The sequence below is a fragment of the Acomys minous genome, assembly GCF_964271855.1.
Source record: "Acomys minous genome assembly, chromosome: 9".
In the NCBI taxonomy this organism is placed as follows: domain Eukaryota; kingdom Metazoa; phylum Chordata; class Mammalia; order Rodentia; family Muridae; genus Acomys; species Acomys minous.
This window is the reverse complement of record NC_140490.1, coordinates 19,477,375-19,493,082: the sequence shown is the minus strand read 5'-3', so window position 1 is coordinate 19,493,082 and position 15,708 is coordinate 19,477,375. Positions and strand designations below refer to the sequence as shown.

The 15,708-nt window shown below is 49.2% G+C and overlaps 1 protein-coding gene across 15 annotated transcripts in view; it reads right to left on the bottom strand.

Moving 5' to 3' along the window:
* Window positions 1-15,708, bottom strand: part of CACNA1D (calcium voltage-gated channel subunit alpha1 D) — a 305,943-nt gene that overhangs the window by 48,302 nt on the left and 241,933 nt on the right. For 8 of the 15 annotated variants that reach the window (XM_084797101.1, XM_084797105.1, XM_084797096.1 and 5 more), the window contains 6 exons: window positions 15,622-15,674; window positions 14,101-14,247; window positions 11,918-12,119; window positions 9,952-10,110; window positions 8,385-8,495; window positions 2,515-2,598 (listed from right to left, as the gene is read on the bottom strand). In XM_084797101.1, coding sequence (XP_084653227.1) covers window positions 2,515-2,598; window positions 8,385-8,495; window positions 9,952-10,110; window positions 11,918-12,119; window positions 14,101-14,247; window positions 15,622-15,674 — 756 coding nt within the window. Of the gene's footprint in view, window positions 1-1,983; window positions 2,068-2,514; window positions 2,599-8,384; window positions 8,496-9,951; window positions 10,111-11,917; window positions 12,120-14,100; window positions 14,248-15,621; window positions 15,675-15,708 lie in introns of all 15 variants that reach the window. The other 7 variants (XM_084797091.1, XM_084797098.1, XM_084797099.1 and 4 more) reach the window with 3 other exon arrangements.

Genomic DNA, 15,708 nt, shown 5'->3' with positions numbered 1-15,708 from the left:
GGAGTAAATGAACAGGGAGCAAAACTTTTGTGTCAATGACAGTGGACTGACAACTGAGATCTTTGCACGTAACCCAGGGTAGGGAGCTGCCAAGGCCAAGGTTAAGAAGTGTTTGGTCTCAGAGTACAGCTAGTCAGAGAAAGGCCACTGACTGACAGCAGGTTTGGGAACTGGGAACGTTCCCCAGCGCGAGTCTTTGGTGAGAGCTGGCTATCAGGAAAGAGGCCTTGTACAGACACCGGGTGTAAACTGCTAACTAGACACACAAGTGTAGGGCTGCCCAACCCACAGAGAAGCACAGCTACCCTGAGACACTGCAGGCAGGGCCAGGCTAGGGATGAGAAGCAGGGCCAGCGCCCAGCCCGTGAAGCAGGTGTTGCCGCTGAGTGTGCTAGGTCATGCTAGCTGGCCAGCAGGTGGGCAGCATGAGAAAGCTGGGTCTAGCTGGTCAACAAGCCACGGCAACATCCTGGTACCCAGGAAATAAGAGTTTATGACTTCTGGCTCGCAGCACCTAAAAAGTCTGTTAGGACAACAGCTAGTGGTATTTTAACATCTGTCATAGGTTGTTGTTGACCCAAGGGAAGTTCCATCATAGATACTCCAAATGCCTTGAGATGATTAAAGCAGTCAGATGCTATGCCACACGGCAGTCAAGGTAGGGTCCTGCTGTTCTTGCAGTAACACTAGATTACTTTACACCCAAATGTCACTGACATATTATGAATGACAAGTTTATAGCTGGCTATAGAATATGTTTTGTAAAGTTGAATTTATACTGTCTGAGCTCAAGGTTGCTATGTGTGTGTACCCAGGCCTAGTAAAATATCCTCTTACCATCTTGACATTGCACGGATTTTGGTGTGACAAAGCATACTTTATATTTTGGTGGCCATGGTAATATCTTGCAGTCTACTTCACATAGTATACAGGAAGATTGCACAAACTAGTGTGTCTTCATACCCTTTGTTTTAATAAGTATTTTCACAAATAGTCACATCATGTATTCCCAGCAGATATACTCACTCTGCTGGGCCTATGAGTGAGAAACTGAAGCCTGGGTTCAATAAGTCAATGTTGAAATAGGGCTGGAACTGCCAGGTTAGTGGCTGTCCACCCACCCATGCTGACTGAGGTCAGCCTGTGCTCATTGGACCGTTCCCATTTGGTCCAGGAGGTCTGGGCACCAGGATGGAGCAGACAGCTCTCAGCCTTGTATATGTCAGCCAGGCAGAACAGAGCGCTGGAGTGGCAGGGGCAGCACTGGACTGGCAACACAGAGCAGAAGCCAACACCACGCAACAGGACTTCCCCTAGCTTGGCTCACCGCTGTGAAGGGTATACACGCTGACACCCACTGAAACCTACAAATGGACAGGGCCCTCTTCTGTCTGCCCTGGACCCTCACTTGAGGAAGCTGGTGTCCCCCTTCTCAAACTCTGATGTGTGAGTTGTCAGTCTGCTTCTGGTGGGGACTTGATTTGCCTATTACACGTGTTCCCCTGTTAAGAATAAACTGCACGTGGCGAAGAGGGCACTGATTCGCGACACACACCCGCAACACTCTTCGGGGTCACCAGCTAGGTTGAAAGCAGACTCAAAGCTAAGAGGACATGGCGGCAGCCACCTCAGCCCAGGCGTGGCTATAGAGGTGTCCTGCGCCATCACAGGGCCATCCATCCTATAGCTGGGAAAGCTGAGACTTGAAGATTACCCAGCTAGAGAGCGGGGCACTCCACTGGTAGAGCATGCTCTTTTAAAAATAACTGTTTCAGTTCCAAGGTGGCACGTTTTACGCTCAAGCCTCCATTTCTTTAGGGGAAGGGGTGGACATATGACAAGGGAGGGGAGGCCACACTGACTTTCACCTTTCAAAGTGGATTAGTGTCTGAAACTCTTATGCGCATGAAGATTCACGGGTGTGGTCTCTTCCACCATCAGACTTAACAAACCACGTTAAGGGACACGGAGTTTGCTACTTACATTCACTTCAGTTATAGCAATATCAACGACGCTACCAACAACAATTAAGGCATCAAAAGTGTTCCATGCATCAGTGAAATAGTGCTGTTAGGCAAGCATTCAGAAGCCACAGAAGACAGGAAGCACAACAGGAAAAAAAAGAAGAAAAGGACAGCGTTAACAATGTGCCACTCGACTACTTGGGAAAAAAAAATCGCCCCAAGACAAACATGTCATAGATGCGTCACTTTGGATGGACTTTGACAGAGCAAATGGAAACAACCAGAGACACCCTATCTTACCTTGCCTACTAGTGCCTGGGGTCAGTGGTGCCAGAGAGTCAGCCCTGCAAAGGTGATTTGTGTCTGCAGAGGCCTTGGGCTAAGGCTCTACTCTAGAAGGCTCTTTCCCACAGCCTCTGTGAGGAAATGTCTAGTTTCCGATCATGTGTGACTGGGATCTGTGACTTGTCCAGGTGATGCCACATCAGGGCAGGGAGCAGAATGTGCAGACAGGAGAGAGAGGACGCAGGCCACACAGGTGCATACTTACGTCGGCTTCGCTGAGGGCCACGTCTATAATGCTGCCGATTACGATGAGGGAGTCAAACGTGTTCCAGGCGTCACTAAAATACCCCTGGACAGAGCGGGCAGGGGCAGATGTTTATGAGCACTTATGAAGGGAACATCACATGGATCATATGAGGGGACACATCCGAGTCCCCACAGCACCCGTAGCAACCAGGGAAGGGGTCAGGAAAGCCAAAGGGGAGACAACAATACTGTCCACTGGTGGAAAGGGGCACAGAAGGGTGGTTGTGCTCCCATGTGTGTGAGAAAGGGCCTGAGTAAGAATGGGCATGGACAGGGGCAAACATGTGTGTACACACACACACACACACACACACACACACACTCACACACACACACACTCATATCCCACAGACTTATGGCCCTGGATAGGTAGAGGGTAACCCTGTCCTGACACCCAGAGTGTCCACCCCAAACCTTCATGAGCTGATGAAAGAGTGAGGCTCCCCTATACCTCCCTGAGTCTTCAAGCTCCCCTCATTTTTTCTTTTCCCACTTAAAGCCACCAGATCAGCAGCACCCCCTCATCCTCACTAGTCCTATAGTGCAGTGGGATTCCCAAGAGCTCTTGGCTTGAAGGAAGGACACAAAGAGACTCGTCTAAAGGTCCTCACTTGCAGGGCGGCAGACACAGAGATGCATAGAGCCTTAGAGCAGAGTCCTGTGGCAAGGACACTCTTGCTTGTGGAGTAAAGACAAGCCGGAGCAAGTCCTGTGGGGGGGGGGGGGAAGACTCTCTAGGATGAAGAGGATGTGTTAGTGCTCCCAGATGGCCAATGGCCTCCTTCTACCCTGACCCTTGCTTTTCTCTGTTCTCTCCCTCCTCCAGGCTAAGTGAACTCCTCTAGATCTGCCAACAGCCTCCCTGGCTCTTTCCCATCTCCTGATACCTATGCAAGCCCACTGACCTTAATCAGCTCAAACCCACTTCCTCCTTTGATGCCAGCTCCTTCACGGAACTTTCCTATATCCGTCTGACTGCCTCTGTACTCTCTCACACTGAGTGCCTTTCTCACACCTTCATCCAGAAGGTCTGCCACACCAAAGCCTTCCAAGGATGAGGACCACATAATGTATTCTATCATCACTTCCATCAACTGTGTCAGCAACCCAGAACCTTGAATCCAGTTAGTGTTTGATACAGGGCCATGTCTTTCTCCACAAACTTGTACCCTAGTTTTTCCTGGCTCTTCGTTTTTTAGGGACTTGTATCTTGTGTCAGTTGTAACGTACTTGGGACTTAAAAATGTAGATGTATATTCTCTGTGGTTTATGCCTTCCAGGACCTTCACACTACATCCTTAACTGGCACCTGTTGACAATGGACACCATGGGGAGCCATACCAGAAGAGGGGCTACATTCGGTACAGAGCTAGAGGCTTCCAGTTGCCGAGGCTATATTGCCAAGATCTGTCTTGAAAAGGTAAATCATGTTTTAAGAGTAAAAAAAATCCAGGTCTGAACTCTAGAAAGGGGGGGGGGGCTCAGCATATATACAGTGAGTGTATTTACAGCCAAATAAGGAAAAAGAGCAGAAGTACTTTGAAGTGTCAAGGCCCAGAAGCCCATGATCAACTGCAGGGCTAGAAGCCTCTGCAGAGCCACAGCTATCTCTTGCATTCTGGAAAAGATGGACACGATGACTCCTAACCATCAAGAGTGGGATGTTTTCCTGTTTATGTCTGATGGCACTCCCATCCACCAACAGGAAGTCATTCACTCTGACCGATGCTTACTGCTTCCCTTTGTTACTGCTGACAACGAGACTCCCAGACGCAATGTCAGCGAGTTCTGATCTACTCTTGGTCCCTCCTTTACAACTATGGTGTCTCTTACACTTGGCCCCCACTGGCTGGCGCTCAAAAAGTTCTCTCTGAAGTTCATGGAGCTGACAAACGGAAGTGTCCTGCCTCAAATCTAACAGGAATGTTTACTTAAAAGCAAAGCTCACAGCTCCTCAGCTTGCTTCTTATGAACACAGGATTCTTAGCTGGTCAGATAGAGGGAAGGCAGGCACTCCTGATGTATGGACACCTCATGTGGTCTGAGGCAAGGTAAAGAGCTGGCCCCAGGATACAGGAGAGCCTCGTGCTTTCTTCCCAAGGCAGTCTCCTGGGTCACACGGAGCCTCCAGCATCACAGAGTACTCTCAAATGACTTACACTGCTGCAAGGGAGTAACAAGTAGTTCTTTACTTGGCTGCATCACCACACACTATGTTGATGGACAGGTCCTTGCCCCGCCCCCCACACCCTTTTTATTTTCTCCAGACTCTCTTACAGGGTGGAATGAACTCCTCAATCCAATGCTAAGACTTCAAAACACTAACAGAGCACCCTAAGACTGGGCCTCCTTCCCTCGCTTCCTGACTGGCCTGTGTTCCAAGCCCTGCTTTTCTCATCTTGCCTGGTGGATGCACAGGAGGACAGCTCCACCCTGTGCGCTCTGTGCAGCAACCCCTCTTGCAGCCCTGATCTTTCCACAATGATCGGTGTTCTTGTCTGGGTCATTCCTGGTACACCATGGTGGATAAAATCCCTCCAGATCTGCAAGATTAGGGCGTCATACTCCCTGAGAACTTTTTGGAAGTCTGATACATAATAACAGCTTTCACAGTTCCAAAATGGCGCCCACATCCTTATAGTTCACAGCCCAAAGACCAACACACCCTCCTCTATCTCACAGGAGGTTTCATGGTTCACATGGCTGCAGTAGAAGGCTCTGCCCAGGTGCTCTGACAGTCCAGGGGAGGCAGAAATGGCAGCCCTCCCTTTCTTCCCACACACTGATTCCCTGTTTAGTAGCCTCCCATTTTGTGAAATGGCTGCCTGGGCCATGACTCAGCTCCTCCACCCTTTCTGCACTAAAGGCACCATGGTTCCTCACACAGGGCCCGTCCCCACCTACCCTCCCACCTGAAGGAGCAACACACGCCTCTGTAACTGAACCCTGAAGCCAGGGCCTCTCAAGTGGAGCCAGCAGCTAACAAACACATCCTCTACCCCTCCTTCCCTCTCTCCCTCCCTTCCTTCCTTCCTTCCTGTCTGTCTTCCTTCCTTCTTTCAGCTCTACATTCCTGAAAAGACCAAGTGAGTCAGCTGCATGTAATGGCTTTTATTATACAGACATATTTCTGACTCTGACATTTCACTTATTGTGCTTAATATTAGGTCTTGTGTTTTTGTTATTTGTTTTCTTTCTTCTTCTTCTTCTTCTTCTTCTTCTTCTTCTTCTTCTTCTTCTTCTTCTTCTTCTTCTTCTTCTTCTTCTCCTTCTCCTTCTCCTTCTCCTTCTCCTTCTCCTTTTTGGTCTTTTGAGACAGGGTTTCTCTGTATAGCCTTGGCTGTCTTGGACTCTCTTTGTAGACCAGGCTACCCTCAAACTTTCAGAGGTCTGCCTGCCTCTGCCTCCCAAGTACTGGGACTAAAGGTGTGTGCCACCATGGGGCCAGGCTCTGTTTGCTCTTTCTCAATATAGGGCTTCCTTGTGTAGCCCTGGCTGTCCTGGAACTTGCTCTGAAGATGGCTAGTTAGTTTAAACTGTTGATGGGACATGACCTAGACTGCTCCGAGGAGACTCTCAATGAAGGACATCTGCATCATGTTGGCCTGCTGATAAGCCTGGGAGCAACTTTCTCAACTGGGTTAACTGAAGTGGGAATGCGTACCCTGGATATGGGTGGCACAGGGTCCTGGACTGTGTAAGTGTAGACAGGTAGCCTGTTGACCTGACCTAGGACACCAATGAGAAGAATTAGAATTTAAATCCCGGGGGCTGGGGGGCAGTGGGAAATTGAGGGAGAACACTGTCTCGGTGAATTTGTTCTCCTCCCATTGCCTAGCACAAAGCACTATATGTAAACCATCAGAGAAACATTGCTTTTCAAGAGCAAGACTGGTGCCACTGTTTTAAAGGTTCTCTGGATTATAATTTGAGGTCATCTGAGGCCATGAAAACACCTTGCTGAGCAAAACAACAAGGCCTGCACGTGGTCGGTGGAAATCACCCATTTAAAAACTTTGATCTATTAGTACTGATTGCAAATTAGCTTCTCTGGTGTAGCAGTATTGCTCATCTGTTCACAGGGCCCTGGGCACTCCTCCCAGGCTTGCAGACTCACTGGGCCAAGCAGTGCACTACAAGCCACTGATGCACTGACCTTAGAGGGTACGTATGGGCATGTACACTCTCATATACTCACACATCTAGGCGCGCATGTATGCACACAAATAAGCACACACACACTTAACGTGCTTACATGCTGTGGGGTGTGTGTGTGTGTGTGTGTGTGTGTGTGTGTGTGTGTGTGTGTGTGTGTGTGTTCTCCTCAACCTGGGCAAGCTTTGGAGAACTGCAGAGCTTAATCACCAGGCACAGGAGCACATGGCACAGGGTTGCTGGGAAATGTCCCATGGGAATGTTCCGTGTACATTTCTCAAGAACTTTCCACATTCTCACTCTGCAACCTTTTCCGTCAGTTCAGACAAGTATTGTTCAAAGAAGTATAGGCGAAAGAGAAGCAAACCAGAGTCTCCGAGGAGGTTCTGATGAATTTGGAAACGGAGGCGATGTTTATGTATGTAGATATGGACAAGTCACAGTATGTAACATCTAGCCATGCGCAAGGTGCCAAATTTGACCCCACTGCAATCTCCCCAAGTCATCACTTACAAATGTCCTTTCTTTTTGGTCCACAAAGATCCGATTAAAGATTGCCTAAGAATTACTTCAAATTAAAGAAAGGAACAGGCTGGAATTCAAAATCTGTATAATTCTGAGTACATGAAACCAACCATTTCTGAAGATGTACAAACACCCAGGACCAGGCTCTGTCATTCTCTCTTCTGAGAGTTGTGTCTATGCTAGGAAGAAGACCCCACAAGTCATCTCAGCTCGGCTCAGCTCCTCAGTCTAAGGCTTTAGAATGAAGGAGGACCATTGCCTGAGGAGAGCGGTGATGGTGTAACAGTGTGAGTGACAGTTTCCAGGATGGTGCTACATAGCAGGCACCCTTTAAACACTGACTGTAATAAGTCCTCACTCTCCACCACATCCCATAAACTGGATTATGAGTCTTCTCATAGACAGATGAGGAACTGGGCACAGGGCAGGGAAGTAACTCAGCTAATCCAGTAAGGGATGGACTGAGGGTCTGGGTTCAGATGTTTCACAGTGGTGCTCTCTGATGTCCAGCTTCATGGCTTGGAACACCTCAGCCCTTGGGCTTTGTGGGGCTGGACTGACTCCCTCCCAAGGAAGGAGCAATGCACTCATTCCTTCAACAGAGTGCAATGTTGTTCGTGATTCATTTTCTTGCAAACAAGTGCAACTTTTCTAAGTCCAACAAAAGATGGTGCATCAGCAAGAGGTACTAGGACCTCCCATAAAAGGTAAAAAAGGATGCAGTCAGCCAGCAACAAATAAACGCTGTCTTCCTGCTAGAGATCTCAGAGTGAAATCAGGGTCAGCTCTTTCTGATGGTTATCAGACACTCCCCCAACTACTCAGATAAATGAGCTATATTTTCCTGAGACAGCATGACAATGCCGTGCTAGAGACAGAAAACTGGGTTTTAAAATGATCATCAGCCTACAAATTCCCAATTCTGTTCTATCTTTTTCTCAGAATTGTTTTCATAGGGTTTTGGCTTTGCACATTTATTTTCCCATATGTATAGCAGATGTCGTAATCAGATTTTAACGTTCTCAGATGGTAAACTACTGAGCTAGCAGGGCAGTTTGGCATAATTGAGTAACATGAGGCTAAAAGAAAGCAGGACCCTTTCTCGGGTGGTTCAACAACAGCCTTTGCAGAGCAGATCCAACAACTTACCTTGGGCTTAAATGCGATGACTTTCAAAACCATCTCGACAGTGAACACTCCCGTGAAGACCATGTTCAGAATGTCCATGGCATCACTGAACATCTTCGACTGCTCATAGTGCTGTGGAGGAAGGCAGAGGCACCGCTGTCAAAGCCCCATGATCTCACATCCTTGCAATGGGAGGTCCCCTGACACCTGCACCCTGGGGTCACTTCCCACCCTCCAGTATGGCATTCTCTTCCAAGATTTCATCCCAGCACTACAAGGTCATATGGTGAGCTTCCACAAAACATGACGGGGTTGGGGTTATCCATGACACAGTGAGGGTGACTGGAGGATGGAGGAAATAACATGCCCGTTCTTTTAGTTCAGGTATAAGGGGAAGTCAACCTTTCTCTGTTGGGAATGATGCTCAGGTCCTTGACTAACACATTGCTGATACCACCTAAATGTCTACAGATAAAGGTAGAATGTGATTAGTGATAAACCTTATACTACTTAGGTTTATGGCTCATTAAAGGTGGTATTACGCAGGCTATACAGTTTCACCCTAGATCAACATACAGACCTCTTTCTAAGTTTAAAAAGTTTAGAAATGTGCCTGAACACATGCGCCTCACTATAGACCTGTCTTCTACAAAGAGCTGAGGGCTTGATTTGCGCAGGTTTCAAGCCTGAGCACAGTCTGGTTGTAGACTTTGGTACTGGCTTCCTGACCAAGTGTCATGTCTGTCAGACAGTAACTTCTTAAAGGCTCACTGTCAACACTGCTCTGCAATCTGATTTGGCCAAGATCAGCAAGAAGTTACTATAACTCAGGTCAATATTTCAAAAACTAGAAAATATCTGACATTACCACATCAAGAGCCCCTTAAAGGCTGGGATAGAACTTGGGTTTTCTTCTTCAACAATGAGCGCCACTGTGGTAGGTCTAGACCAAAGGTTCAAACACTGGACCAGAGAGATGGCTCAAAGGACCCAGGTTCAGTTCCCAGCACCCACGTGATAGCTCACAATCACCCACAACTCCAGCTCTAGGCCATCTACACCCCTCTTCTGACTTCTGTGGGTACCAGGCACACACACAGTGCACATACATACATGGCAGCAAAACATTCAATAAACGCAAAATTAAATAAAAATAATCTAAAAATAATTTCAAAGTGCTAGACTTGAAGAATTCATCAGAATCCTTTGCCCTGAAACACACGTGGAAGATTATTCACATCACTCATAAAGAAGGTGTGACATGGGGTAAGGACGGAAGCCAGGACAGAAGCTGAGGCCTGTGTGGTGTCATGGCTTTGGTACCCAGCCACTCTTGGACACCACACACAGTCTCTGTGGAAGCATTACCCACAACCCTATCACCCAGGCAGATCCAAACATACAAGTGACCTTATGTGTCTACCAGGACAATCGTCAGGCTGAATAGAACTCTGACTACACTATCAACCAGGCTTATCAGAGACCCAAACCCTTCCTCTTGGGAGGTGGCACATGCTGCCTTGGGGATCTGGGGTACAGAGCTGTGTGGCACCCTCAGGCTTGTCCCCACAGTGACCTCCATTTTTACCTGCATGGCCAGGCAGAGCGTGTTGAGCATGATGAGGACGAACATCATGTATTCAAAAGGTGAGGAGTTCACCACGTACCAGAACTTGTACTGGTATGGGTTTTTAGGGATGTATCTCCTTAAGGGGCGTGCTTTCAAGGCATACTCGACACACTGACGCTGCAACGGTAGAAAAAGGCAAACATAGGGGTGTGAGAGCTTCCAAAGAAGAGCACATAGTGGTCATTCGCCTAGAAGAGCTCACTCCAGCCCTCCAGGAAGGGCCATGAACAACAGGGAGGAAGCCGCAGAGTCTTTGGTAGGATCTAGCATTCGCCTCACAGTAACTGCAGAAGTGAGGGGAGCAGCCCCTGGGCTGGCTGGACCTTGTAGACAGAGCTTGTGCAAATTTGCCTGAGGATCGGCAGTGTCTCTTAGGCAGGGGTGGGGGTGTGGGGACCTGGACCAAGCCTTGTCAGGACCTTCCTTGTCTGCTGGCAGGTGCTGATACCAGGTCTGCTTCTGTTGTCCTCCACAGGAGGGAGCCAGCTAAGGACAGGCACGGGATCTTCAAGAGCCATAGAGGCAGCTGGACGCTCTCTGGACACTCCAGCAGATCCAGAAGGGGCCTGTGCAGTCTCATGGGTTGGGAGCATCTCCAGAGGGCAGTGAGGATGGTTACACTGTCCCTCTGCTCCCTCAGGGTCAGAGACTAGTCCTTATTTGGAGCCAGGCCAGAGGGAGCCTCCGATTGGCCTCAAGGCTTATTCCTGCCACTCTGCCTCCCCTCAGCAGGCTGCAGACCAGTTCTCTCTGTGTGTGACTCCTTGTCACTCTAACTCTGGGGACACCAGATTCCAGCCTATAACTCCATCCCTGCATGGTTCACCTAACCTTCTCCTCACTTTCCTTTCTCAGGTAGGCAAAGAGATAAGCCAGATTCCCCCAGATTATCACTGGTAGGGTCTACAAGGACACTCTGACATAGGAGAGTTCTTCTACAAACCAAGTCAGCACCATCCTCAATTTCCAGAGCAGTCACAGTTGCCACTTGGGCAGGGATACCTCATAATGCCATGCCCACCTCTGTAGGGAGGCTACACTGCCAGACCATTCTTGCTCACCATGTCCCCTTATAGAAGACGGGAAACTCTATAGACAGACTTTCAATCACATACGCTAAAGGTTCAAAAGACTGTCTAAGGGGCAATTCCTTCATGCCTTCATAAATTGTCTCCAAATGAGCTAAGGGACCAAGACCCCAGGAGCAGAGATGCACACGATGTCACTGAGCAGGTGCAGGCGGAACAGGGACAGGGCACAGCTCCTGGCTCCCTTGCTTTAACATAAAATCAGAGCCAAGGCTCCTACTCCTTCCAGGGCAGCTAACACAAAGAGGGAAAAGAACGATGCCAGCATCTTTAGCCCAAGGTCAGTTTCTGGCTCTTCCCCCTAAACGACAACAACTGTGGTCCCCAGAAGCCACCTGGCAATCTCTGGGAATATTCTGGTTCCCTACTAGAGGAAGGAGATGTCAGAGGATGGAATGGGTGGGGCCAGGGATCCTGCTCCTTGCCCTACAGTTGTACCCTGAAAGCCAGCCTAAAACATGACTGGCACAAAGGTCAAGAAAGTCTGCAGCAGGAAGATACTGAAAAGCCTCTCTATGGGGGACTGTGCGAGCTTGAGGGAGTAATTTGAGGCTCTGGGTCACAGTACTAAGAGTCTAAGCCATTGCTGGTCAGCCATGACCATGGCTTCTGGCCCTCAGTGTTCTCCGATTGCTCATCACAAGCTTGAGGAATAAGTTCCCCAGTCACAGTCTGCTCCGTGTCTAGTGACCAACTCTACAGAGATTCAACATGGCTGACAGTGTGATCCTGACAGGGCCTGAGACTTCCTCTCCCTGTGTAGAGAAAGACACTGAAAGAGGAGGTACTCCGCTCTTGCTTGAGGGACAGAAGGACAAACAGTGTGTGACTTTAACCTGATTTTTGTCCAGCTCACAGTTCTTATACTCCTTTTCTCCCTGTTCCTGGAAGGTGACGATGACAAAGCCCACAAAGATGTTCATCATGAAGAAGGCAACGATGATGATGTAGATGATGAAGAAGATGGAGATCTCCACACGGTAGTTGTAGACGGGACCGACATTCTCTCCGTTTGAGTCAATAGCTTTGTACAGCAACCTGGAGAACAGAAAAACTGGGTGAGAACAGTCCCACTGTCCAAGCAGCCCAGCCCATTGCCCCACCAGATGCACCCAGAATTCCTCTGCACAGTCACAGTGTGTGTGTGTGTGTGTGTGTGTGTGTGTGTGTGTGTGTGTGTGGTGTGTGTGTTGGGGGTTACATGAAGAACTCTGAACACAGCCAGGTCACTGAGGCATCTTCAGTAGTAGGTGAGGGGTTACCCAGATATAATCACTCTAAGGATATCTGGAGAACTGAAAAAAAAATCATAGATTCCACAAATAGTCAACAATGCAACCTTCTACTAACAGATAAGAGATAAAGAACATCACGTTGATATATTGGAGGAACTGAGAATTGTGTGTGCACTGACAGACACACTACACCCAAACAGGAAGTTCCCGCATCAGACAGAACTCTTGAGAGGAAGGACGCTATCACAAAACACCCCAACTTCAACTAACCCACTCCAATGCAGTCAGTCCTTCAGGACCCCATCCCACAGTGCAAGCATCCTCTCCTTTTATCTTTACTTCTCTCTAGAAGGGCAGTGTGTGAACTCATCCATTCACTCCTCATGATCCATCCTCCTTTTAATGGAGGGGCATCCAAGTGCCAAGGTCACGAGGTCACAATCCTCAGGGGCAAAGTCGAGAGCTGGGCTCAGGTCCTGTGGCTCCAAGCCCCAGGCTGGTTCACACCCCATCATCTGCCCCAACGGCTGACTGAGGCAGAGCGTCCAGAACCCGATATTACCACAGTTGTCTCTTCAGAGTGTAGCTCTTACTCCACACCTCTCTTTTCCCACATGAGCTCCCTAGTGAGCAGGTGCTACTCAACTGTCTGTAGAATGTCAGAGAACATCTGTCAGAGCCACTCCTTAGAGCCCTGGCAGCCAGTAAGAATCAGCCTGGGCGCTCACCTCCTGAAGCACCTCTGGGCATGGACAGCTGAAGGAAGGCAACAGGGTGCCTTCTATTTTCCTGATATCCTTTCTCACCCCAATCACCACCACTCACCCAGACTGTATGAGTATGAGATGGCTCTACCAGCTCTGGACTCTGGGTTCTGAGGACAGTGACACTGCCTCGGTCATGCTGTCTCTCCCACACTGTCTAACATGTCATGCTGTATGGCACTGGTAGCAAGGAGCTATGTTGTGAATGAGTGTGTAAGCACCTTCATGAAAGGAATGGCGTGGTGACAGCTTCCCACGGCTGGCACACATTAGCGCCCATTATGGATCATGATGAGTGAAGAGATGAGTTTAAGCACTGTCAAATCCTCTTTACTAACTTCATAAGGGCAGCTGCGGACAGAAGCTTATAGAGCAAATGCCTCTTAGGGCCTCCTTAACCACACCCAGAGATGCCAGTCCAGGCCCTTGACAGCTGAGAGCCTGAAGCAGGATGAGGATGTTTAACACCTGCCTGTTCAGATGGAGGAGACATGACGGGCAAAAAATGTTGACAGGTTGCCCAAAGTTAGTCACAGGTGACCTTTCCAGCTGTGAAGAGCAAAGTCAGAACTCACTCCTGGATGGGTGACAGAACAGAGTCCCCCAGGAGCAAAGAGGGATCCTGTGGGAGACTGGATTTTCTTGTCTGTTGGTTGGTTTGTTTTCTGAGACAGGGTTTCTCTATGTAACAGTCCTGGCTGTCCGGGAACTCACTCTGTACACCAGGCTGGCCTCGAACTTACAGAGATCCATCTGCCTCTGCCCTTGCCTCTGCCTCTGCCTCTCCCCCTGCTATTGCCCCTGCCTATCCTCCTGCCCCTGCCCCTGCCTCTGCCCATGCCCTTGCCCCTGCCTCTGCTCCTGCCCCTGCCTCTGCCCTTGCCCCTGCCACCCCTGCCCCTGCCTCTCTCCCTGCCCCTGCCTCTGCCTCTCCCCTTGCCCCTGCCCCTGCCTCCTAGAGTGCTGGGATTACCGGTGTGCATGCCCACTCTCGGCTTCCTGGATATTCTTTATACTCACGCAGGCCAGCCTTCAAAAGTCGAGACGGTGAAGAGAGCCATCATTGCCGAAAGCACATTGTCGAAATTGAAATCACTGTTTTGCCAGATCCTCTCACGAACCACGGGACTGTCGACATCGCCATCCTTATAAAGAATGAAAAGCCCCCTGTAGAGGAAAGACATTATAGTCATCTTGGCTTCACCCAGGAAGTATCAGTCAGTCCCACAGACGTACTCCACACGTAGCCACAGCCAAGCCACACACCGGACAGTCTGGGGGGAGCTGCTCCTTTGTTCACCCCACATTTCATCTACTCTACAGCTCCAGTAACTCTCTAGTAATGACCAGTGAAAGTGCACTTTCTGGGGCAGGAGCAGCAAGAGAGCCAGTGTTCATGTGCTGGCAATTAGCTACGGCCAAATGGCAAATGTTCCTCATGTAAGAGAGGCTGGAAATGTGTGTGAAAGCATTGTAACTTGGCCACAGAGAGTCCCATAAACTCTAAGAAGCAAGCTGAGGTATCTGCTTATCCCCCACTCTAGCTCCAACAATCTCTTCCGTTATACACCATTGGTATTCCCAGTTTCCTTTGTCACACACCATTTCCTACAGAACTGTGCTCGTCGACGGAGCCATGAGACAAAGCCTACTCCTCTCCTTTCACAGCAATAGGAAGCTAGAGGGAAGGGCCCACATAGCCACAGTGTGGCTGTACTATTCGGCTTGTGGGGTCCTCTGCGTCCCTCAGCCTGGGCCAGTAACATTTTTTTTGGAGCTGTATGCAGTCATAGGCAACTTGTACCTGATGTTCTGTGGCCACAACCATTTGTTCAAGGAAACCCAAACCAACATGTATGGGGCAGGCAGCTAGACCCCAGCCAGCTGTAACCGTATAGGTCAGGGATGTAGATTTCCTGTAGCCTTAACTCTGGGCAGTGTACACATGGACTGTAAGATTCCATATTTACTGAGCATCTGGAATTATGAGATGTGAATGGACATTTCTGTTGGCTGTTGTGAATAGAAATATTACCAAAGCGTGGGCAATAGCAACAAGGAGCGAAGAAGTGCCAAGTGTTCCAGCAGGGGGTAGGCCACTCCTGACCACTGAGACCTGAGCTGCAAGACTGACTTGGGAGAACGCCATTCGCACTCTTCACAGACAGCAGGGGAGACACTGGCGGCCCTTGTCTGTTATCTCGGGGTTCCTCCCCCAGTTTGTAAGCTCCATACTAAGTAGCCCGTGCCGTCTTCTCACTCTTTTGGGATGATAAAAAGGATTCAAACCTTGAGAGAGGTGCTGACTAAACAATAATGTGACTACACTGACCTAACTGTACCCTGAATACAGCAGCTGATTTCACTTTCCTTGAGTTTCACTTGAACAAAACGCCAGGCACTATGCTTCCTTCCCGGCACGAGTTGAGTGGACACGGCCTCTCCTCCTTGACAAGCCCTCCTGAAATGCTAACGTGAGCAAATCCGTGAGGCCTGCTATCCCTTCTTCCCAACTCCCCAGCCTGCTCTCGGGGTACCCACCTGCACTCCTCGGGGTTACTTTTGGCTTCATCCGTGCATCGATAGAACTTCCCCTAGGTACAAAGCAGATGGAGACTCAGTACAGGC